Source organism: Podarcis pityusensis (assembly GCF_964106645.2).
Source record: "Podarcis pityusensis genome assembly, chromosome: 6".
Lineage (NCBI taxonomy): Eukaryota > Metazoa > Chordata > Lepidosauria > Squamata > Lacertidae > Podarcis > Podarcis pityusensis.
Window position 1 is genome coordinate 37,261,102 of NC_138030.1, and position 25,045 is coordinate 37,286,146.

Consider the following 25,045-nt stretch of genomic DNA (forward strand, 5'->3'; position numbering starts at 1 on the left):
GGGAAGCTTGGGAGTCACGGGTGGGTGGCCGTTGCCCAGGAGGGGCGCAAGGTGCGCAGTTTCTCTGCCGGGCAAGGTGCAAAGCCCTTCTTTTGCACCCTGTGAAACATAAATGCGCAGTTTTTTTAAAAAAATTGGGCAACAGATGCCCACCTGCGACTCCCGAGCCTCCCCCGATCAGTCAAAATAAAGGGGGGAGGGGGGAGGATATTGGGGGAGGCTCGGGAGTCACGGGTGGGTGGCACGCTGTTGTCGTTTTTTAAAAACTCTGTGCATTTATGTTTCACAGGGTGCAAATGAAGGGCTTTGCACCTTTATATATATATATATATTTTAAATGATATTTATTAAAGTTTCAAAAAATACAAAAACAGAAAATAAAAATAGAAGAAAATACAAAATACAGAAAAAAGAATAAAGTTTTTAAGATATAGCAAAAAAAAAATAAAAATAAAAGGAAACATTCAAAATAAAAACAATTAAAAACACATCGTTAGTTTTCCATAACATATCCTCCTTTCACTTATTTCCCCGGACCTCCTCGTACCTCCCTTTTTTGTATTCCAGTTCAGTTTGTTAGTTCAGCAAGTCCTTACCATTAAGCTTTTACCCATTTATAAAACCTTTTTTCGTATCTCTTAAAGCATTACAGCTGGAAACCACTTAGTTTCTATCCAACATCCTTCTAAAATTCCTTAATTTTACAATATTTCTGTAAATAGTCTTTAAATTTCTTCCAGTCTTCTTTCACCGACTCTTCTCCCTGGTCTCGGATTCTGCCAGTCATTTCTGCCAATTCCATGTAGTCAATCACCTTCATCTGCCATTCTTCCAGAGTGGGTAGATCTTGTGTCTTCCAGTACTTTGCAATGAGTATTCTTGCTGCTGTTGTGGCATACATAAAAAAATTTCTATCCTTCTTTGGCACCAATTGGCCGACGATGCCCAGAAGAAAGGCCTCTGGTTTCTTCAGAAAGGTATATTTAAATACCTTTTTTATTTCATTATAAATCATCTCCCAGAAAGCCTTAATCCTTGGGCATGTCCACCAAAGGTGAAAGAATGTGCCTTTTGCACCTTTATATAATATGCATGTGTGCTTGGGCCCAGGGTCTTTTGCCTCACCATCCCTACTACTGACTCCCTGTTGCTACTCAGCTTAAAAAAAACCAAAACGTGTCCCTGGATTCATTGGAAAAAAACTGGTAACCATAGGTTATTGGGAGGGCGGATACTTAGTTCAGGGATTCTGTTTTAACCAGCCAGTGCATGCTGATGCCATTCTCCTGCAATTCTGAGGGTCTCTTCTTACCTGTTAGCTAGCATTTGAAATTCACCAGGTGCCAGGTTCATTTTGCACCTAGCTATCGGCCACTTGTGACCAAGTGAAGATGCCTAGGCACCAGGATGTCGCCCAGTGTCTTCACTATTTGGAGCTGCATACCTGGGGATCCTTGGATCCTGACTCTTTTCACACACTAGCAACACATCCTGTAGAATTCTATCTGTTATATTTTATCATCTGAACAATCAGAATGAATTTCAGGAACCCAAAGGTTGTATTGAAAAATACCATTTTCGAGCCATCTGACCCCAAAATGGCAACTAGGCCATTTGGGCAACTGTAACTCTGGTTTAAGGAGCCGTTTGGCACCTAGCTTATATATCTGAGTTTCTAGCTACACGTGGATTCTGTTAGATACCCAACCATGCTGACTGCTGGTTCCTTGCTCGCAATCAGCTCCTGCATGTCTTCTTACAGAAATTGAAGATATGGTTGCTTCGCAGCTGTTGAACTTCCTTTCTCTAGAGATCTGAAAGAAGCTGAAAACTAGTGGGTGTGGGGACACTTGCATGTATCTCAACCATCCCTTTTCTTCTGTTGCCCAGTTTTCATTTCTCTCTGAATTCTGTCATCTTGTTTCCAGTAAATGGAATGTAGTCATTGCAGTAGACATTTAAATTCAGCAATGTCAGCCTTGGCTGTCACTCTGACTGCAATATTGGTCAATAAGCCCAAACAGGAAACATTCCAGTCCTGTTTGCTTAGGGTAGGGGTTTTTTGTGTGTAAATGTATAGACAAGCTCAGAATGGTGTATCCGTCTAGTCAGATGGGACTTTAGCCGTGCAGCAATACATTGGTTGTCATGCAGAGTCCCATACTGCTAGACCGTGGTCAGCTGATCTCCAGTAGGCGAGACTTGAGGTCAGTTGTCCAGTTAAGAGGTTCACATTTTCCCCCAATGCAGATAAGATGAAGTAGCAAGAGAATATTAAAAGAAAATTGGAACACATGGCAACTTGCAGAAGATCACTGCATACCCATTGTAAAAATGCGTTAAAAATTGGCCAAACCCGCCCTCAAGAAAACAGCTATTTTCTGTTTTTTGTTTTTGTTTTTAATATTGATTGTGAATTGCATGGAAATTGCTGAAGGCTAAGGCACACATTTTACAAGCAAACAAACAAATAGTTCTACATTGTTGTAGCCCGGCTTCAGCTGGGGAGGGCGGGATATAAATAAAATTTATTATTATTATTATAACAAGTGAATAAATCTCTATTGCTCAGTTCAGAAGTTTTGCTTCATGATTATCTCCACCAATAATCAAACAGTTCAGGGCAGAGGAGCCAATGAAACACCTATGATTTCCTCAAGTAGAGATGCCGCCACAAGAGAAAAGGGGTGGGGTGCCCTTAGAGGTTCTCTGCCTTCTGCAGAGAGACCTGCATAGAATTGGACTGTTAGCAATTCAGTATATCTACAAAGAACCTGATCATACTGAAGTAGCAGTAGCAGTAGCAGTAGCAGTAGTTACTGTGATTGTGATTGTGATTATGATTATGATTATGATTATGATTTATTTATTTACTAAGTTGTAGAACTGTCTCTTCCCTCCTTACACAGCTTTAAGCGAATGCTGAAGATGAAGCCCCTTACCCTGGTTTTTGGCATTTAAGATGTACATTTTAAGGACCTGCCTTAGTCCTGTGATTGTAAGTTGTTTAAAACTCTTTTTAATATTGTCTTTTTAATGTTGTGACCCACCTTGGGACCTTAAGGAGAAGGGTGGATTACTAACAACAACAACAACAACAACACTTTCCAAGATAGCATTTGCATCCTCTTATATCTTGTACTGAAGAGGCTATATAGATGTTTTGCTTCTAAATAACGATTTTAAAAATCATGTTATTATCTTAGGTACATTTGAAAGCACGTCAAAGTGCAAGTAGATAAATAGGTACCACTCTGGCGGGAAGGTAAATAGCATTTCTGTGTGCTGCTCTGGTTCGCCAGAAGCGGCTTAGTCATGCTGGCCACATGATCTGGAAGCTGTACGCCGGCTCCCTCGGCCAATAAAGTGAGATGAGCACCGCAACCCCAGAGTCGTCCGTGACTGGACCTAATGGTCAGGGGTCCCTTTACCTTTACATAAGGGATTCTCTTTTCTTTATGTTATATTAATCAACTGAAATGTGTTTTGCCATTTTAAGCTGCACAAATACATTTTTAAAAAAGAAACAACTCAAGCCTGCTGTGTATTATTTAACAGGCTTGTTCTGTGAATAATTGTATCAAAAGCTATGAACTTAAATAATATTGTTATGTAACTGTCTTTCTTGGTTGCTCCTTTGGGGAGGGGATTATTTCATATTCATCACCAACTGCTGGCTTTTATTACTGAAATCTGCATCCAGGGTCAGGAATATATATATATATATTTAAATTACACTATTGAATTAGTCCCAGAACAATTTATTTTTGAGGAGGAGGGGAGGTTTGGCTCAATAACGCTTTCAAATTATTTCATGGGAAAGACTGTGGAGATGATGATGATGATGATGATGATGATTTTCTATACTACTTTATATTTTAAAGAAGAAAAAAAACTACAAGAAAACGACCCAGAATCAAGCAGTGTGAAGGAGATGAAGTGCAGAATGCCCATTTAATGCAGCAAAGTTAACCCAAAAAGAAAATTAGCTATGCCTTTCAAAAGAAAACATTATTAAAGGAAGTAAAATATAAAATGCACATTTAAAATAGCATAATTGGCAAGAGAATAGAAAATTAGGATGTTGGCATCCGTATGTCTCAGGAGATAATAATAATAATAATAATAATAATAATAATAATAATAATAATGTTTTATTTATACCCCGCCCTCCCCAGCCAAGGCCAGGCTCAGAGCAGCTTACAAGCAATAATAAAAACAAGAAGAATGATTACAACTTAAAAACAAAAATAAAATACAACATTAAAATAATGGAACATTAAAATATTAAAATGTAGCCTCATTGCAGGAGGAAAAGGAAAAGAAAAAAGAAAGAGAGGGAGGGAGGGAATCAAATTGGCTCCAAGCCGAATTTGAATGAAAGAGTGAACCTTTCACTCACAATGAAAGAGTGAACCTTCAGGGGCAAAGTCAAACCATTGGAGAGTGACAACGCCTGCTGTGACTGGAGAGACAGATAAGGGAGAGACATGTTTTATTACAGATGGGGCAGAAGAAGGCTCCGGTTTTTGCAAAAGCATAGAGCATATCTGCTGCTGTTGCTGCCAATCCTGCCAATAGTGGTTCATGGTGGGCAGCAGCGGTAGAAACTCAGGCTTGATGACCTGGATCTGTGCTAAGATACAGCCCAGATGGTCTCCGGCCTCTTCAGCAGCCTCAGCTTTTGTAGCTGGAGTCAGTCCTGACTCTTCCCTCCCAGGCCACGTGGGAAAAAGTCTGCAAAGCAGGGAGCAGGTCTTCCATAGCCAAGATGGCAGTGGCGTAGCGTGGGGGGTGCAGGGGGGGCCGGCCGCACCGGGCGCAATATCTGGGGGTTAGGGGGCACAAATTACTTGCCTTGCCCCGGGTGCTGACAACCCACGCTACGCCACTGCAAGATGGTACAGAATAATGCTACATTCCAGCACAAACCTAGGATCTATCAAGACTGGTTGACATAGAGCTTTAAGTGATAATAGGAACCAAAGAGAAGCCCTGCTGGACCAGGCTAAAGACCCATCTAATCTATCTTCCTTTTCTCACAGTGGCCATCCTGATGCCTGTGGGAAGCTCACAAGCAGGACTTGAGAGCCACAGCACACTCCCCCCATGGGATTTCCATCAACGGGGGTTCAGGGCCATGCTGCCTTCCTTGTGAAGGGAAATGGCAGAAGGGAAGGAAGACAAAGTTGAGAATGAACTTTGACCTGCAGGTGAGTGTCTACTTAGTGCCACTGAACTGTAACAGGAGATCATTTATAGCAAGTTGGCATTTTCATGTCAGCTTATCATCTTGTGAATCTCCTTAGTGTTTGATGGCTAATTCTCAAAACAGGAAGCAATAATTTAAAAGTACTGATTCATACCCAGTGTGATCAGAAACTTGATTTCTCTCAAGGTCTTTGTTCACATGCATTGGGTTATATTTGGAAAAGTGGATTGCTGCAGGGATAAATGGGTATGATTTGTTTTTCTTAGCTCCTCCAACAAAGTCCTTAAAAAAAAAAAAAAGGCAAAACAGTTGCAAACACATGGATGACAATCTCGTACTGCCCGGGTTCTGAGATCTTCTGGAGAGACCCTAGAGCATCCTATTAAATTGCAGCAGCTTAGCCTATGGGAGCTCAGCAAAGCCATGCCAAGTTTCTAGCCCATTTTGTGAATATGTATGAGATGGTGTTATGGGTTGATATGCAAGTCTGCTGTTTAGTTGCTGCTTCCGCCCTTCAGTTTCCTGTATGACTAGGTATTACAGGGAAGAGAGGCATTTTCTTATTTTGCACTGAGTTTTTGCAACTGGTGTTTGTAGATTAGATCTCTTTATTAAAATTCCTTTTCCACATGTACATCTGATATTCATGCACCAAGTTGAAAGAAAACAAGCTCCCCCCCCTCTCATTTTCTAACTGCTAATCTTTCCTGACAAGTTGAGAGCTGTTGACTGCAAGGTGGTTTGTTGAATCAAGATTCCACACTAAAAAATTTGGCGCCGCAGCATTAGTAATTGGAGTCTGAGCAAGCCCTACAAAAGCAGGCACACCCAGATTCTCTACCCACTTACCAGCATTCTTGCCACACCCAAGAGCAGGAGAAAACTCCCAACCAAGCCTTCAAATCTTGTAGCTTTAGGAGACAGTTCACCATCTTCCCTTTTTTGAAACCCTGGAGCTATAGATCTTGATTTTCATTGAAAATGGAGTTAGGTCAGGGTGACAAATCAATAAATGCTTGAGAAAGCACTCTGGTCCTGTACGTTTTGGAAATGAGAACAGAGAATGGTTCTTATGTGCTGTAAAATGTGGCTCAGATAAAATAATACACAACAGCATCTGAGAGTAAAGCACCAGTGTTTGCTAGTTGCTGTAAATGTAGTGCTCGGGTTAGGAAATGGTCTCATACCAGGTCAGGCTCCTTGTCCATCTAGCTCAGTATTGTCAGCTCTGAGGGAAGGCAGCTCAGCTCTCCAGGCTGAGAGTCTTTTTCGTGTTTAGACCCAGAGACCTCCCCCCTAAATAAATTCACACAAATTTTAGTTTTGGTTTTTGGCAGAATTTAGGCCACAACTTTATTGATTACAGAAGGTGAGTGGTTGCACAGGCTCTGGTTCGACTAGCTCCCTGCACCCTTGCAGGCAGCACTGACCCAGGGCACCAGCATAGGTCAGCCAATGGTGAACACCTGTGTAGGCGAAAAGCTGGGAACAGACTATGTTCACCACCCAGATGCTCCCCTGGACTCAGGCATGGGCACAACCCCCTCTCGAGGGTTGACCAAACCAGTTGAGTCCCTGGATTCCTTTAACGGAATACCCTTCACATAGGGATGGCAAGAGCGCTCTCCCATCCCTATCACCAGAACCAGTGCCTATCCACAACCTTACAAGTTGTGACGATTTGCTACACTGCAGGCAAAACCTAAATGGCAACAGCCAATCAGCCAAGTGGGGAAATTCCTGCTGTGCCCCTGTCCCAGCGACAGACGACACATGACGGCATAGCAAGGTCAGTCGCACAATGCCCTAAAATTAGGGAGAGGTAGGTGGGTGTTCTGAATGCATGAGCTGAAAGAGGAAGCTCTGGGTCACATGCATGGGTATATATAGGTCCCTCAATCCATTTAGACTGCGCCCCATTGGCCAGATTGAACCCAACATCAAGGGACCTTCCAATTGGGTGTTGTGGCTAACCCATCCAACCCACCCACAACACAGGAGGTCCGTTTCCAGGTCTCACCACAACACATGCCGTCTTTTAGGGAGGACATGATCTGCCTCAGAGGTGGGAACATTTACTTTATTTCTTTTATTAGAACACCAAGATACACAAGCTAAAACTATATGCAAAAGACATCCACTTAGAATTAACAGGGTGCCTCTGAGCACATTCTGAGCCTAGAAATTTGTTTTCAGTGCCAGACCTGAATTGAACTCACAGTCTGAATTGAACATACTACTTCTTTATATATCCCCAGAGAACTAGAGGGCCGTTTGATAAGCTATTTGAAGTTCTGTTCCTATCCATGTTCTATTCCAACTGCTCATATATGGGAGGCCCTGAATTTTTTTAGAGTAGAGGTTGTTGTTGTTTGCTGGTTCTCCTCCTGTGCCTTTTTCTGTTCTGATGTGACACCCAGAAACCTAAGCAAGTACAGCTGTTTCCAGCACAAGATGGAGCAGTGGGAAAGGTTATCTTCCTATGCTTAGTTTTTGCATATCCAGCAGATGCTTAAAGGCAAAGGAGCAGTGGCAGTAAGAAGTCGTCAACCCTATTTGAAAGCAGAAAAATGAACTGAAATGTGGGGCTTTTCCAGACGCTGGCTTTTCAGAGGGTGGAGTGGGGAAAGGCCACACAGTCATCAGTAATCCCTCAGTTATCCTACCTGATGACCTAATAGGTGCAGCTGTTATGAGGAAATCAGAATATCCCAGCAATCGGACAACAGGGTGGCAGAGCGCAATGTTTTATAGGGAGAAGTCCCTGGTTTAATACCTGACACCTCGCTGCATGTACAAATGCTCTGACTGGGTATAGGTACCTTCCTAGGTTCCACAAAATGTAAATGTAATTGTTACAAAGCAGCTGACCAGTGGCGGAGCAAGCTGATTGGGCACCTGGGGTGGCGCATGTGCCCTGTGTCCGTGGGGGCAGGGTCAGCCACCCATGGGGTGAGCCGGGGCAGGATGCTCCACGGGGCCTCCAAGGAGTCCGCCTATCTCCTCCCACTCAGCAGCCTTACAGCTGAGGGGGAGGTGGCGGGCGGACCGTTTGGGGCAGCGTGGAGCCTGCAGGCGCCCAAGCCACTGTGTCACTCCCAGGAGAGAGACTTGGCTTGGGCGTGCTGCAGACCCGCGGTGAGTGCTGCCCAGCATTTTGTCACCCCCCTCAGTGGTGACACCCAGGGTGGACTGCCCCCACCGCCCCCCTTCCTCCGCCCCTGCAGCTGACCCCCTTTTTGCTCTAGAAAGCACAACTGCCCTCCATCCACCCAAAAACGCTTTTGGGTTATACAGTGCTATTTTTCTAGAAAAAGAGATGCCAGAACTCACCATATTTCTCCACAGGAGAAATAAATGCAAGCTGGACACAATAGTGCTATCTGACCAACTGAATATGTAATAAGAGGCAGAGCTTCTTTTTCAAAGAGTTGTGTGCCATTAGCCTGCGTAATTCAAATGAATAAGAAATGAAATTCAGTCTAATGAATACTGAGTAAGTCACCTAAAGAAATGCATCTTTTTATTTTCACATATCCATTGCTCTTTTCCTTGAATGAACTGGACATTTGAATGAGATTGCCAGAAAAAATGTGGCTATATATTTTATGAGCACTGTTCACATGAAATATTACTCCTAAATAAGTGAAATGTGACCCATCTCTCATTTTGGATCAAGAGTTACTTGACTCAGAGTAACCTTGTTGAGACCAAACTCCTGAGGACATAATTCCTTTTCATTTATTTCATTTTGGACCTTTCACTCAAAGGAAGAGCCTTGGATAGGGATGCACAAATCTGTCAGTTTTCTTTTCTTTCACTTTCTCATCTTTCCAGTCTTAGATTCAGTTTTCCACATTTCTGCCTCAGCTTGTGATTTTATTTTATTTTATTGAAAACTTCCCCCATCCTGAAAATTCACCAGCATTTTTTGTTCAAATTTCTCCTGTTTATACAAGCAGTTCCCCCTAATATAATGCATGTTATATATGGTTTTTCACTAATATGTGCAATTTATTGTACATATTCCCCTAACAGACACATTTTTGTATAATGCAGAACTGCATTTTGAGAAGTGTGACTTTAGAAGGAAAGCTCTGCATTCTGGAAAGTGTGAATTAATCCTAACTGCACCAAATTCCTCCATCTCTTGGGTGGTTTTAGAAAACCAATATTCTTTTGAAAAGATTTACTTTGGAGTTATGGATTCCCTTACTTATGGGTACAACAAAGCAAAACCAAACTGCTCTCTTCCTGCTGTTTTAAAAGTTACTGTGACATATTTTCTTGAATTTATGTCCTTTTCTTAGTGGATGAAAAAATCCATAGTTTACATCGGTGAATAAACATGTGCTCATTGTCTAGGAGGTATAATGAGTTATATTGTAAATGGGTGTGTCTGTCTGAAGAGATCATTGAATCACTCCTTGTATCATTATTACTACACCCACAACAGCTTACTTCCCCAGGTGAGGCGTGTTTAAAATCGGAGATTGAAAGCACAAGAGGCCAGGTGTGGGATTCATGTTGACCCCAGCGAGCAAAAGGAGGAAAAATCCCAGAGAAGAAGCAGGTATGTTCTACAGAGTGTGGGATTGGGAGCTGTACATTATCCCACTTGGCACAGCTTCTGTGGCACAACAGAATTCTGTATTTTAGTTGAGAAACTGCTGTTGTGCTTCTAGCAGGCTGTCGATTCGTGATTGTGAGGATTTACTTACAAAGCTTGCATTGTTTAGTCAAGTTTTGAATCAGTTATTCTAGGATGCTTGCAACATTTCCAGAAAGGTTAAGGGGGATTTTGCTATCCAGAATGAAGTAGACAAAAATAAAAATAAAATAAAATAAAGATAAACGCTGGGAACAATAGCACACGCTGCAGGTAAAAGTTGAGAAAGTAGCTTGCTTGCTGTGTCGATTGACATTTAAGAGTTATCTGTTTGCCATGTGTTTGGAGACTGATTTGTAAAAGAGAGCTTCAGAGGCAGCAAATTAGTCAGTCTCTGAAAAATAAGGTTCTCCAAAGTCCATGTGGAAATTTAGGGGTTTTTTTTGTTCCCCAGAGAGAATAGAATGAAAGAACTCAGCTGCAGTTGATTAGTGCTTCGGAGAGAGTCTTATCTTTTATGTATTTAAAGAGGTTTTATGCAAATGCAAATAGGCAAAAGGTGAACTGAGAAGAAGCTATTATGTCCCTAAGCTAAAGAGGGCATCTTTGAAATAGCCACATTTTAGAATCAGTCTCTCACACAAGCAAGCTGGGCAGTGAATATTAGGCTATGCATAACTTTGGCCTAGTTTTGCATAGGGTGCACAGAAATGCAGATGTGAGCCATATGAATTGCGCTGTCAGTCTTATATTAGATATATGTCAAAGTGCAACTGAATGCACAGTCAGCACTACAGAAAACTTTTATTACTGATCCTATTGTTCCATTTGCATCTTCAGCGTTAGGAATGAGCTGTGTCCCATAAATCATTGTTTCTGAATTTAAAGGGGGTTAATGCTGATACGTTCCCAGGCAGCTGACAGTTTTTCCATGACTGCATTTCCCCATTCACTGCCATGAAGAAGGCATTTGTGTTATATATATATGTGCTTGTCTGTCTATCTGTCTATCAAGTGCTTTTTTCTGAAAAAATGTTTAGGGGTACTCTCATTTTCCTACTCATATTGAAATACTGCCCCTCAATGAGGCCAAACCCACAAGATGTTTAGGGATATGCCCCCCCCCAAAGCACTGTATCTATCTATCTATCTATCTATCTATCTATCTATCTATCTTGCACAAAGCTGTCTCCACCACTGAAGTGACTAGATAGCGGTCTTGGCTAGAGGAGGCCTGTGTGACAATGTGCATTTTATCCCTTCCATCTGCTTCCTTCTGCATTGAGTTTGCACTTCTTTACATTGCAGAAGCAACCACAGTGAAATGGCATAATTGCAAACCAGTGGTGCAAAGCTGGTAATCAGAGATAAGTTAATGGGTTGAGGGATTGTCCTTTTCTGTGTCTTCATCTGTGCCACTGAATTTATGCTTTACATTCATTTCAGGTGAATTTTTAGCGTTACGAAATCTCAGCATCATGTGGATATTTCTTTTTTTTCTGGGTAAGTGTTGGCATTCTAAGCATGCATCTACCAAAAAGAAAATGAAGTCTTTGAGATTTGTTTTTCGTGAAAAGCACAGAGGTAAAATCAGTTGTCCAAGATGGTTGGATATAATCTCTAACTGAAACTGGTTAAAAATTGTATGCATTCTACTAAAGACCACTCACAATAAGTACTTGGTGTTAAGATAGGGACAACCTCATCTTTGATATCTACCAAAATCAAAATATGCTACTGAGTAGTAGGCTGGGGCAGAAATTATAGATGTAGCAGACTGTGTAGCAGGACAGAGGCGCTTACCTGACCTCCTGGCAGGTGAGTCACTGCTGCTTACGAGGAGGGGGATGCAGGTGGTGCTGTGGTCTAAACCACTGAGCCTCTTGGGCTTGCTGATCAGAAGGTCAGAGGTTTGATTCCCCGCAGCGAGGTGAGCTCCTGTTGCTCTGTCCTGCCAACCTAGCAGTTTGAAAGCATGCCAGTGCAAGTAGATAAATAGGTACTGCTGCAGCGGGAAGGTAGACGGTGTTTCTGTGTGCTCTGGTTTCCACCACAGTGTTCTGTTGTGCCAGAAGCGGTTTAGTCATGCTGGCCACATGACCTGGAAAGCTGTCTGTGGACAAACACCAGCTCCCTTGGCCAGAAAGCTAGATGAGCGCCACAACCCCATAGTTGCCTTTGACTGGACTTAACCGTCCAGGGGTCCTTTACCCTTTACCTTTCATTTACCAGGAGGGGAACGGGGGCTGTGAGGTTGCTGTGGTGAAAACACGCAAGAGAACACACAGTCTTAGCGGAGGGATAGCTCAGTTGGTAGAGCATGAAACTATTAATCTCAGGGCCATGGATTCAAGTGAAATATTCCTGTATTGCAGGGGTTGGACTAGATGAACCTGAGGATCCCTTCCAATGCCACAATTCTATGAATCTATGAATGATCAGCATACTACTCGTATCAGTTAAAAAGATGGGTGGCTGTTTGACATAATAGCATAAATAGTGCTTTTGAATATTTAAGGTAGATACATTATCTCAGTAATCCTTACAATAACCCTTTAAGGTGGGTCAGTATTGAAGAGACCTGCACGTATTGCAGATTAGGGGCAAATGTGTGCAGTCCTGTACATGTCTACTCAGAAGTAAGCCCTGTTTAGTCAACTGGGGCTTACTCCCAGGATGGGTGTCTGAGTGACCACCTTGATGCCATTGAGTCCACAGCAGGAAGTGAGATTTCACAGAACCACTTCTAATTTCTAGTTAATTCACAACCATACTACACCAGCTGTTACGTTATCTCTGACGGCTTCTGGGAAACCAGCAGGTTATACGTTGCTATGATGATTTTTAAAATCTCCTTTTGTCTTTATTAACTGAAATTCGGTTCTTGTTTCATTCTAGCTTCACCACACCTCCTGGCTGCCCAGTCTACCTGCTCACATGGAGCTTGTTATCCACCTGTGCGAGACCTTCTGGTAGGAAGAATCCATCACTTGAAAGCCTCTTCTACCTGTGGACTTGTCCAACCTGAAACTTACTGCACTCCATATGGGGAAGTACGTATGGCATAAGTATCTTTTATTCACACAGGAAAGGTACATTGTCTAGCAGCACTGGCTGTCGTTTTGTGTTCGCCACTGAACAGAAATGGCAGTATTTAAACACTAAGGGGCCTCCTCAGCTTCCCAGAATATGCAATGCCTGGTTGCAGAGAAGTATCAGAATTTTAATCAGGCTTAAAGGCAAGAAGTAAAAACGTTAGATATTTCCCATAGGCTTCAGTTCTCCTCCATAACACATCCGACAGGGGCCAAGTTACATGTTGCAACAAGCAATAATGTTCTGTATGCCTTTTCTGTTTTGATTGGTGCCCTTATTTGGTCAGTCCCTATGTGCCTCAGCATCAGGGGAAATTTAGGCTCCTCGTGTTAACTGTATTCATATCTTTTTTGTTTGTTTGTTTTGCCCTTGTTCATTGAATGTCAGAGACATTCAGTTTTTACCTGTAGGAGTTTCTTGATTTAGGGCCTATGAGCACAGAGGTGGTTTTTTTTTAAAAAAAAAAATTTCGTAATTTATATCCTGTACATTCCAAATAAATTTATGTTCTCAGGATACCCAACAGAGTTGTAATTTAAAAATAAATAAATAATGTGTGCAAACAGATTTAATTTTTTGGGGGGCCCCCAAGAGAGTGGGGCCCTAAGCTATAGCTTGTTTAGTTTATACATAAATCCGGCATTGATTGCGCTCACGTTCAGCACTAAAGATGACTCATAATGTAACTGTCTGGATGTTACCTTCAAATTTGGTCTCCCAAACACACACACTTTTCTTTGCTCTCAGTGAAGAAAAGTACAGTGGTACCTCGGTTTACATACGCTTCAGGTTACAGACTCCGCTAACCCAGAAATAGTACCTCCTGTTCAGGATGAGAACAGAAATCATTAGCTAAAGTGGTGCTTCAGGTTAAGAACAGTTTCAGGTTAAGAACGGACCTCCGGAATGAATTACCGTATTTTTCACTCTATAAGATGCACCAGACCAGAAGACGCACCTAGTTTTTGGAGGAGGAAAACAAGAAAAAAAATATATTCTGAATCTCAGAAGCCAGAACAGCAAGAGGGATCGCTGCACAGTGAAAGCAGCAATCCCTCTTGCTGTTCTGGCTTCTGGGATAGCTGCGCAGCCTGCATTCGCTCCATAAGACGCACACACATTTCCCCTTACTTTTTAGTAGGGAAAAAGTGAGTCTTATAGAGCAAAAAATACGGTAAGTACTTAACCCTGAGGTACCACTGTAGATCAATAGGAGAGAAGCCACTTTTTCCATGAAATGAAGAAGTCCACCAGGTACATTTCCACTTTGCATGCAAAATGATGCCACCTGGATTTGGGAGGACTGGGACATGGCAACCGTCTTCCGACTTGGCATGCGCCAGCCACTTGCTCTGTATCAGCTCTGCAGTTTAATAAGTCAGTGCTGTGAAGACAAAGTGGCAACAGTTTCATCATCCATCTGCCCTTCCCCCTTGTTTTGGGCCCCAAGCTTCCTGGTGTACTGTTAATGAGGCTGTGTATCACGTTCCTCACTTTTGTGCCAAACGGTGGAAAAGTTTGAAAGTCCTTTTTTTTTTTTTTTTTGCAACCTCTGCACAGGGTATGGGAGGAGGGGCTGCATTCGCTTGCTTGCTTTCCTCACACTCTGCCCTGCTGGCCAATGTGCACTGTCTGAGTTTGGTGCCAATCAGAGAAGTGTCCCAAAGTGTGTGTTTTGTGTCCCAGAGTCTTTTGCAATCCTGGTAAGTTCCGTGCTGATGGAAGCACTCCAATCCCGAGCCTCTCGTCTGCTGCCTTTGCTTTGGCTGTGATTCCTTCTAACCTTTATACTTTGTACCCCCACAGAGGCAGCCTCTCGCCCAGGACTAGGCAAAGTGCAGCCTCCACTTCCACTATTGCAAATTATGCAAAAGGGGGCATTAATCCTGATCAGTGATTTGGAGGTGCTTGACCTCAGACTCTGGCTTGCCAAGAGATAAATCTTGGGTCCTATTAGAATCCTACATTAGTTTCCATCTCTTTCTCATTCTGGGTCAATAAAAATGGGTTGCCAGGGTTGCCACTGGCAAGGCTGCTATGCATTTAACAGCCATGGGACAGGCAGAGGTTTAACTGGTGATGTTTTTTCTAGCACACAGATGGAGGTGATCTTCAGTTGAAATTCTGTCTGTTTTGCTCCTTAATTAAGGAAAAAGCACTTTTAGCTGCACTTTTTAACAGCAGTTTCTAATCTTAGAGAGTAGTGAAAACCAGTCAAACATCCAATTTAAACCATAGCTGGCTATAACTTAAAGTGGATTTGTTTTTATTATGTGTTAAATTGTTGTGACTCATCCAAATGCAATAAGGAGTGGGATAAAAATCTCCCTTATTTTATCTTCACAACAACCCTGTGAGGTAGATTTTAGGTTGAGAAGTAATGGCTGGCACAGGGGCATTCAGTGTGGATTGTGGCTGAACAGGGATTGGAACACAGGTCTCCACTCAGCGCTCTAACTATGTAGGGTTAGGGTTAAAGGGACGAGAGCCATCACAGAAAAAAGTGGCAGCTCTGGGGGCAGATTATTGAGCTGACTGAAATCATATAATTAACCTCTTTCTGGTACCTGCTGTAATGGTGCCTCCGTAATAGGCATGGTACCTCTGATTGTCTTTCAAATAGTGGTGGGAGCGTTAAAATATTACAGTATGATAGCATTTTGGATAGTTTCAGTGGCAGGGAGGGAAAACATCTGAGAGGCTGGTTGAAATATTCCATTTTCAATCTTTATGTGAAGTGCCTTCCACAGTTCCAGCTTTTTATGGTGAGGCAGATAATCTTGGAGGCTTATACATGAACTCGCCAGTCTAACTTTCCTCAGTGTTTATTATATGAGAGGCCTTGGATATTAAGACTGCTGTTTGCATTAGGTCAAGGACATCAGACTCTCTCACCATTATCTTGCCTGGCAGTGAGGGGGCTATTAATGCATGATAATCACAAAGAGTGAGAAGATGCTTTTATCATCTGAGATATGGCAGGATAAGAGAACTATGTCCGTGTACACACACACACACACACACACACACACACACACACAGTAAGCCAAGGAAAGTGTCAGGTACTGTCTGTGGGGCCTAACATACTTCAGTTACTGCCCAGGGGTCGGCAAGGTTTATCTTGCCTGGGCTGGATCGGTCCTGCGGAGATCCCTCTGTGGGCAGGATTGTGTGTGTGTGTGTGTGTGTGTGTGCACGCACGCCCACGATTTCCGGCATCTGCGCAGACATGATTTCTGGCGCCGCGTAAGCGAGTCCCTGTGCTGCACTGCACCGGTTTAGTGCAGCACGTGAGCGGGTGGCTCGGTTTGGGAGCAGCTTGTGGGCCGGTCAAACGACCTCCGTGGGCCGCTCTGAGCCCATGGACCTTAGGTTGCTGACCCCTGGTTACTGCCCTAAGCCTGCTTACTCTGAAACCAGTCCTATGGAACTCAGTGGAACCTACTTCTGAGTAAACAGGCTGAGGACAAGATTATAAATCATAAAAAAGCAGGTGAGTTACGGCAAAAGAGTTACAGCAACTTTTCAAGACAGGTAGAGGTGGTACTATACGTAGCTATTAAGCAACTAATCATACTTGTTCTTCTTCTTCCTTGGCTTTTATCATAAGTCAGGATGGTATAGTGGTTAGATTGTTGGTCTAAGACTGAGAAGAGCTGGGTTTTGATCTCCACACAACCATGAAGCTCAGTGGGTGACCCTAGGTCAGTCACTCTTTCTCAGCCTAACCCTTTTTGCTGGGTTATTGTGAAAACACGAGAAGGGGGGGGGGCATGTGCACTGCCCTAAGATGCTTGAAGTAAGGGCAGAATCTAAAAAAAGTGTAATGTCAGAGCTGGGTGAAAGTGACCTCAATTTCTCCAGCCTCTCCAGAAGCCACAAATTTGTGGGTGTCAATTTTGCTGGATATTATCCAGAGATAACAAGACATTTGAAACATTCAAAACACCCACTTTTATAAAAAAACAAACAAACCTGTGTCTCATGAAACCTCATATAGGTTATTAATATTTCCATTTTATGAATATTGAACTGAGGCATGCAGATAGGGATATTCTGAAAGCCTTTTCAAGTTTCACTTGTTTTGTGGAAAAACATGGCTTCAGCTGGCATACTCCAGAGCACAGAATTGGGAGCTTCCAGTAACAGCAACAAACCTTTCCACCAGGGCATTTCTTGCTTGCATCCCCTTTTTACAGGGATGTGCTGTAACCTGTACAGTTCAAATCCTTGCCGGCATTTCCTGGCCTTTCCATTTGTCATCTGTTAAGGCTGTTGGTCTTCTGCAGAAGCCCATAATCTTCATGTGTGTTTCTTTGCAGTGGTAAGGAGATAGCACTGTTGAGCCCAGCATTCACATTAAGAATGGCTGGCTGGTGTGTTGTGGTTTCTCCAATCTGTTGCTTGAGCAGTTTCCCCTCAAAAGGTTTCTTATGAAGAAGGGGGAGAAAGGGCTGAGTGAACAAGTCTCTGAGACAAGCGCTTGCACGTTTGCCAAATGAAATAGGAGTTAGGGGGATTGCTTCATCAGATTCAAGCAGCACCACTCTCTAGATTTTGATTGCAACTTGCTACTAATTCTTCAGATTCTGTCCAGTCAGGGAAAATACTAGGGTACACACCAAAAAGCTGCTTTTGGCATTGGGTGGTATTTGCCGATTGGACTTACTGTGGTTGGATGTGGATGATGAGGGATTCGTTGAGTGATTGATTATATATCTATGCTACTTTTCATTCAAATGAATCCCAAAGCAGCTTACGATAACATGACAGAACATAATAGAACATCACAAATACAGCATAAATCTCATAGAACAATCAACAAATCATAGTAAAACAATCAGTCTATAAAACTATGTTAATAAAGCAACAACTAAAAAAATAAGCCAAATATGACAATTAAAGCGAAAGTCATGTTATACGATTAACAAATTGATACAGCAGTTAAAAACTGTAAAACAATATAAAAAAATAGCAACCGAAATATAAACTGAGCACTGCTTCAAAAGTCTGCTTAGCCATTAAACTCAGAGGGAGACCTTTGGCGAGTCACAAACTCAGTTTGTTTGTTCTCAGTTGTACTTGTTTCTGTAAGGGGAAAATGTTATGCTACCCTGAGCTTCTTGGAAGGGTGATGGGGTATGAACGTGATAAATAAGCACAGGATTGACTTTTGAGTTGTAGTCAGAGAGATGAAAATAGGTGAAACTATTTGTGAGTGGGTGGGTGTGTCTCTTAAACATCACCAATAAAAGAGGAGAAAAGAGAAAACAGTTTTGCATAAAATTTGCCTGTGCTAATTGATATGTATAGATGTAAATTTAGAAATATTACTATAATTTAAATAGAACGAATCTCACCATAGTGGAGAGATTGTGATTGGGGATCTTTTCTGCATGTTCAGTCAGGTGCCCAGTACTGAAAGCTCAGCTGATGGTCAATTTCAATGCCCCTGCTCTCACTTCTTATGGTTCTTTATCTATACATTAAATTGGATTTGGATTGGACAGCTCTTACAAACAGAGGGCTGCCCTCTCTAAAAGAGGACACAGGGCCATCCTGAGCAAAACAGTTGTCTGAAGGAACTGAAAAACTGGTAACAACTTATGTGTATAAATGATAATATTAAGATAGGCTGGTTTTTCAAAAGACCTTCAGGCACTTAAGCTGTCCTGGTGCCCCTCCTGGCTGTGGTGGCACTGCTGTTCACCAGAACTGTGACAGAGCACATAGGTTGCGGGGGGGGGGCACCAAGTTGGCAGCAGTGGCAGGTGCAAGTGTGCCAGAGATTGGTCCCAGAGAGTGGCAGCACCACTGCAGCTGGAGGATGGGGCAGCGGTGATGCCTCACCTCATGCAGCGTGACTGAACCTAAGTTGATACTTTGCAGGGAATCAGGACTGCTACCTTTCTCCTTATTTAAGTCCCATCCTTTGCAGCTGTATGACTTATTTTACTTCAGATAATGCCATGCTCTACCTTTCAGGGCGAAGCCCTTCTGAGGTGCCTCACACACCTAGCAAAGTCTTTGGGCTAAGATATGGCTGTTTTTAAGCCTGATACCAAGCAAATTTACCTTTCAAAGTTCATACGGTGACTATATATGCATGCACTGTTACAGTATGTACTGTGTGAGTCATTCCACTCTGGCACATCGATTAGCGGTTTACATACACAAAGTGTGCACTGTTACTAATTTCCTGCTGCCCTCAAATGCTCCTGCCTCGTATATGTTTGTTTAAGGCATATGCTGTTAACTTGATTATTAGATCAGCTGGTAAATCTGACTTTTAATCAGGGGAAAGCAGCAAACTAAATGGTATAATGTTGATTTAAACAGCTTGATTTATACAGTCCATTGCTCTTGAAAGGACGGCGCTTGTGTCCTTGCACGGCATCTCTTAAAAATGTCAGCCTATAAATCGCATAACAGGGCCCTCATGGGATTGGTTCCAGACGGAGCTGAAATCATTACGGCATGCAGAGTCAATTCCAGCATTTTTAAAGGTACTTGAGTTAAGATTACAGGCTGTTTCCCCATTCTCTGTGCAACATACTGGGAACGGGCCAAGCTCATTCTTCTAATTTAAGTGAGGCCTTGTCAACATCACTGTGTTAGAGGCAGTATCTCTAAATGGGCATGCCAAAGCCGCAAAATAAGTTTTCCACAGGCACTGTGCATGAGCGATATGTTTCAAGGTGGGGCTGAGATGAGACTGTGTGGCTACAGGTATGTGTCAGGGAGTTTAATCTTTTTTACGGTAGTGGAATAACCAAGAATGCATGGTGTATAGTTGGTGAACATAAGAATAGCCTGCTGGATCAGGCCAGTGGCCCATCTGGTCCAGCATCTTGTTCCCACAGGGGCCAACCAGTTGCCAATGGGGCACCTGCAAGCAGGACATGAGTGCAACAGCATCCTGCCCACCTGTGATTCCCAGCTGCTCATATTCAGAGGCATGGCTCCTCTGACAGTGACAACATGGAACTAGAGGACAATAGGGAGCTTGTAGTCTTCCAGCTGTAGCTGGACTACATTTGCAGACCCCTACCACCCCTGGCCATTGGCCGTGCTCACTGGGGCTAAGGGGAGCTGGAGTCCCACAACATCTGGAAGGCCATAGGTTCCCCAAGGTTGGATCAGGGGGTCCCTCTGGACTGTTGTTTATTTGCAAGAGTAGTCTGCAACATGTCATTGATAGAATGCAGCAGTGGTGGAGTGTTTAAGAGGTTCCTGTTAGAATGGTTCCTGTTCACTCACTACTTGGTTTTGCAGTTTTGGCTGACAGCAGGTGAACAAAGAAACATGGCTATACATTTTGCACAGCAATAACTGTTTCTCTCATGCTCCAGCCTAAGAACTCCAGCACCTCATGATATATATTTTTTTTTTTGGGGGGGGGGAGACTTCTGCCATTTGTTATGTTGAGCTTTTAGGAATGCATGCTTATCACTGAAAGAATATTTCAAATTACTCAGTATCACTTTATAAGCACCCAGCTATATTCACGGTTGAGCAGATATTGTGCATTCCTGGGGCTAGTATCAATTTCCTGGAAATCTTGTGTGTAATTTTCTCTCTTGCCTCTGTCCATTTCATACAGTGAGAACTGCTTTTGTTGCCACATGACATTTTTCCTACAGGGATATAATTTTCTGTTCAGCGAAAAGTATGTGTGCATGACAGTACACACGTTTTATAATAAACATGCATGCTGGGAAACTAGTTAGTACCTTGACTTTCGGTTTTGTTTTTTTTAAAAGCAATGGTAGCTATGGGGGGGGGGGGAATTGATGGGATAATATAACATCATCTTTGACACCCTGGATGGCATTCTTGGCCAACACTCCCCTTTCTTCACAGAGATGCAAAGTATCTGAGAGCTCTATTTTTGGAGCTGTCTTGTATGATGCGACTTGATGCTATATTTTCACTGGACTTAGGCATATAAAAAGTGTATTGTGTAACCCAGCTTTAATGGATGACCTTGCTCTGGGCTGAAATATAATTCCTCACAGTCCAGATCCTGCCAATTCTTGATAGATCTTTTCACTCTCTCTTTTTCCGAAAGTCTTAAGTAGCATCCCAGCTCCTCCCTGACACAATGAAGCCAACAGTGAACAGTTCCATTAATAGCACAAATGTAAGGCCATAGAAATCTTCAATTTGAGAAGCTGGTTATTGACAGGCTGGGATTGAGAGATAAGGCCAAATACGTGACCATGAAGTGCCCCAACCAAGCACCAAAGGTTTACACATGGGCTTTCTCATGCTAGAGGAAGCAGAATGGAAGGGTAGCTTTGCTGAGATGTTGCAATTCCGCCTTTGGTTTAATATGCACCCACATGTTCCATTAACTGGAGAGACTATACATATATTTACTCACTAAGTCAGCTTAATATTCTCTCCTTGAGGCGAATGACCTTCCTTCAGTTCCAAGGTCACTGGGATAAACAATGTGCAAGTTCATCTGAGGAAACAGGCCTCTGTGGAAGTGCACAATGTGGGTGGGGGTGAGTGTTTTTTGCAGCAGCTCAGCTATTTGCCTTGCATTATAATGCAAGTGATCTGCTACAGAGAGGCACATAATGCAAAAAGCACCCAAACAGTCACACATAAAACTGCTATAAGGAGCTTGTATGAACTTTGTACTTGGACTAAAGCTGCTTGCATTCATTCCTCCTCCTGCCTCTCTCCTCACTGCTTGACTGCATGCTTAATTAGGGTTTAATTGGGAAGAGCCCCAGTTTGGTTTGGGATTCAGCCAAATTGGGGGTACAGCCCTGCTGTTTTATCCTGAGTATAGTTCTGCTGCTTCATGTCCAGCTTTCAGGAATTTCAGCTTTTCCTGAAATGTTCTTACCTTACTGGGTATTCCTTTGCCACATTTTTACACAGGACGTTTGTTTGTTCTTTAAAATATGCTTTCCTCTTGGCTGCCTATTTTGCAGTACCACAGCAATTGATTTGCCAGCTAGCCAGAAAAGAACAACAACAGCAACCCTGGCCTAGTCTGTCCCTTCTGGGCTTTTTGCTGGCATCTGATATATAGAAAATCAGCCCTGGAGTCTTTTCATAGCATGGAGCTAAATATTATCACAGGCTAAATTGCTGCAGCTCAAATTGCTCTTAAAGGGACAGTGTAAAAACTGGTGAAACCCCACAGAGCTCTCTTTCACCCCCTGCCCAATTTGTTTACATCTCAGATGCTGGGGAGCACAGCTATATGCCCCGCAGAGCCCTCCTTTTGAAAGTTCCTCTATTTGAAGGGCTGTCCAATCCATGTCCACCTTTATAGAAAAAGAACCTGAATCCTGGTCAGACCAAAGTGCTGGGGGTGAATGGGGCAAAATATGCAGCCATGCAACTTGCTCAGTGTTGAACTTGCTCTAAGACTATGTATCTTATGATGTAGTGTTATCTCAATGCAAAAGAAAAAATTAGGGGCCCAACATTCAGCTGGAAGACAAAGTAGTGAATTATGAGGGTGGAGCTGGATGAATTCCATGGATCTGTCCATGGTAATCCACTCCTTGCTGCAAGCATGATGATCTAACTGTCTTGATGGTTCTGACTCATCACCTCACAGACATTTATCTGCTCAGCTGGACATACAACCTAGAATTAAGGTACCTGCATGAACAAGAATACTTTTTCACAGTTTCCCCCCTATTCAGAAGTGGACTCTATGCGTGGAATTTATAACCTTTGAAAACCAAGCCTTTTACATCACTTCCAGATCTTTAAAGCCTGGTTGTTGCCCCCCCCCCCCCCGCACTGCAAATTAGAGCTGTGATTTGCAACTGGGGAGTTTGGGGCCTGGGGGAAGCCCTCCTTTTCCATGCCATTTCCGTCTCCCATATCTCTCTTCCCCTGATTGCTTTCCCTTGAATTTAGGTTCAACACTCAAGCCTGCCCTGAAAACATGGATCTAGAGTGGGTGTGGGGAACCTCACCCTCTGGGTGCTGCTGAACTACAACTCAACTGGACATACAACCTAGGGTCAAGGTACCTGCATGAGCATGAATACGTTTTCACCCTGGCCATGTTTGCTAGGGCTGATGGGTGTTGTAGGTAAGCAGCATCTGAAGGACCAAAGGTTCCTCACTCCTAAAAGTAGGCTGGTAGGAGGGAGTTCCTCTCCAAAACTTTGTTACTGCTAGGTCTATAAATTTGCATAGGAGAAACAAATAGCCTGGCATGAGGTTCAAGTGCACTGTGCAGTTCTTCTAATCATAGGTTAAATCTGAGATGGAGAACCTGTGGACCACAGCTCCTGTCATCCATGGCCACTGGCTGATAGGAGTTGGAGCCCAGTAACATCTGGAGGGTGCCAGGTACCCCATCTCTGGGTTAGGCAAACACTTGGAGAGAAAATAGGCAATGTAAAGGACTGAATAGGCAATGAGTGAGATATTATATTGCACCCTTCCCAAGGGGTCTCTTGGTTCCATTTGGCTACCAAAGGCAACAGAATGAAAGAAGTTGACAAATGTTCCCCACTCTTTCTTATCTCCTGGTGATAGGGAAGAGTAGAGGACATTGGTTCAGGAGATCTCCACCATTTTTCTCATGAGTAGGCCCTTGCTTCTCTGTTCCTGGCAAGGGGACTAGCCGGCAGCTTCATGTCCTCTCCTTCCTGCCTATATTCTTGATCATAGAGATTGTGCCCTGTTCATTTAGCCACAACCACACTTGACCCCGAATAAGTGGCGAGTAAGGGATTTGTGCATTTCTGTCAAATGTCAGCCTTCCCAATTGTGATGTGTCCATTATATCTGGCAGCCAAAGCGCTTGGTAGAGATCTTCCAAAGCAGGGTGACCTTCAGTTCAGCCAAAATAAAATCCATAGTTTTAGTTTCTGGGGCAGGGACCCTATCTTCCCAGAGGAACTTTGAGACACACACCTCCTCATGAAAGCTGCAATTTCAACAATGGGCAGAAAATACCCTCCAAAGCAGTGGAAAGGTTACACAGCTTGCTCAAGAAAGCAAACGTCCCATGCGTCTGCCCCCAGTGTTAATTTTAGCCTCCCCAAATATTGAAAAAGAGCACAATTTCGACACTGTGGTGGGTTGCCACATGAAATGATTATTTCAGGGTCCAAGTGTTTCAGTGTCTGGGCATGAAGGCATCCAAACTTGGTAGGCAGCACATCTGGCATTAGCGTGATCTTGATTTGAGGGAACGCAAGGTCCTGCTGGAATTCTAGCAAACTTTTTGCATAGTATATTGTGCTAAGCAAAAACGGGCAAGATTTTGAAGGGTTCCATCTTTCTGAGAGAGCCTGGGAGAAGGACAATCTCCCTTGGTGTTTCAGTACATACCTTATTCACGTTTCATTGAGGGAAACTCATACAACAATGGCAGGAGCAGGGGTTTAAAACTGTAAGGAGAAACCAGTGATGGGAGCAATCTTCAGCTATTGTCCTGCTCCATTTCCTCCAGCCGGTCTGTGTTTCACCTGTGGCCAGGTGAAAGCTGCTGGCACCAGAGGAAGAGATGTTGCATTGGAGGCTGTGCTGGATGGTACCTGCACATTTCTGAGCTCATTGCACATCGTCCTGGAATGCTGGAAACAGCATACAAAACCCTGGATCATCAAGACCACGTGAAAGCTAAGAGTTGCATCCCAGCATCCTCTGTGATATTATAGGACCAGAGTAGACAACATGGTGCCCTCCACACACTGTAGAGTCCAACTCCCATCAGCTCCAGCCAGCATGGTCAGGGATGGTGGGATTTGTAGTGTGGCAGCATTTGGACAGTACTATGCTGGCTATCCTTGTTGTAGGGGATGCTGGGGTATATCACCCCTAGTTAGCAAGGCCAGAGCTCAGGGATGATGGGAGTTGTAGTCCAACAACATCTGGGGACCCACAGGTTGAGAACCGCTGCTCCTAGTGCATAGAATGTGGCAAAAAAATATGTTTATAGCAGATGTCCGTCTTTCCTTACAGGAAACTCCATAGTATTGCAGGACATGTCATGGGTATGGAGTTCAGAGGGACAGCTTTGATAGTAAATTAAAACTGATTGGGTTAGATAAGAGTATGCTAGATGAAAGGTTCCTGTCCTAAATATGAACCTTGTAACAGGTATTGCTGAGCAATGATGAATGAGCTGA

At 43.2% G+C, this 25,045-nt stretch overlaps 1 protein-coding gene across 1 annotated transcript in view; it reads left to right on the forward strand.

Annotated features, from left to right (window-relative positions):
* Positions 1–9,645: 9,645 nt before the first annotated feature.
* LAMB3 (laminin subunit beta 3) overlaps positions 9,646–25,045 on the forward strand; it is a 47,487-nt gene continuing 32,087 nt past the window's right edge. Inside the window, exons 1-3 of the mRNA XM_081009790.1 lie at positions 9,646–9,785; positions 11,268–11,324; positions 12,720–12,874. Of these exons, the coding sequence (XP_080865916.1) occupies positions 9,737–9,785; positions 11,268–11,324; positions 12,720–12,874 (261 nt within the window). The 5' untranslated portion in view covers positions 9,646–9,736. The remainder of the gene's footprint in view (positions 9,786–11,267; positions 11,325–12,719; positions 12,875–25,045) is intronic.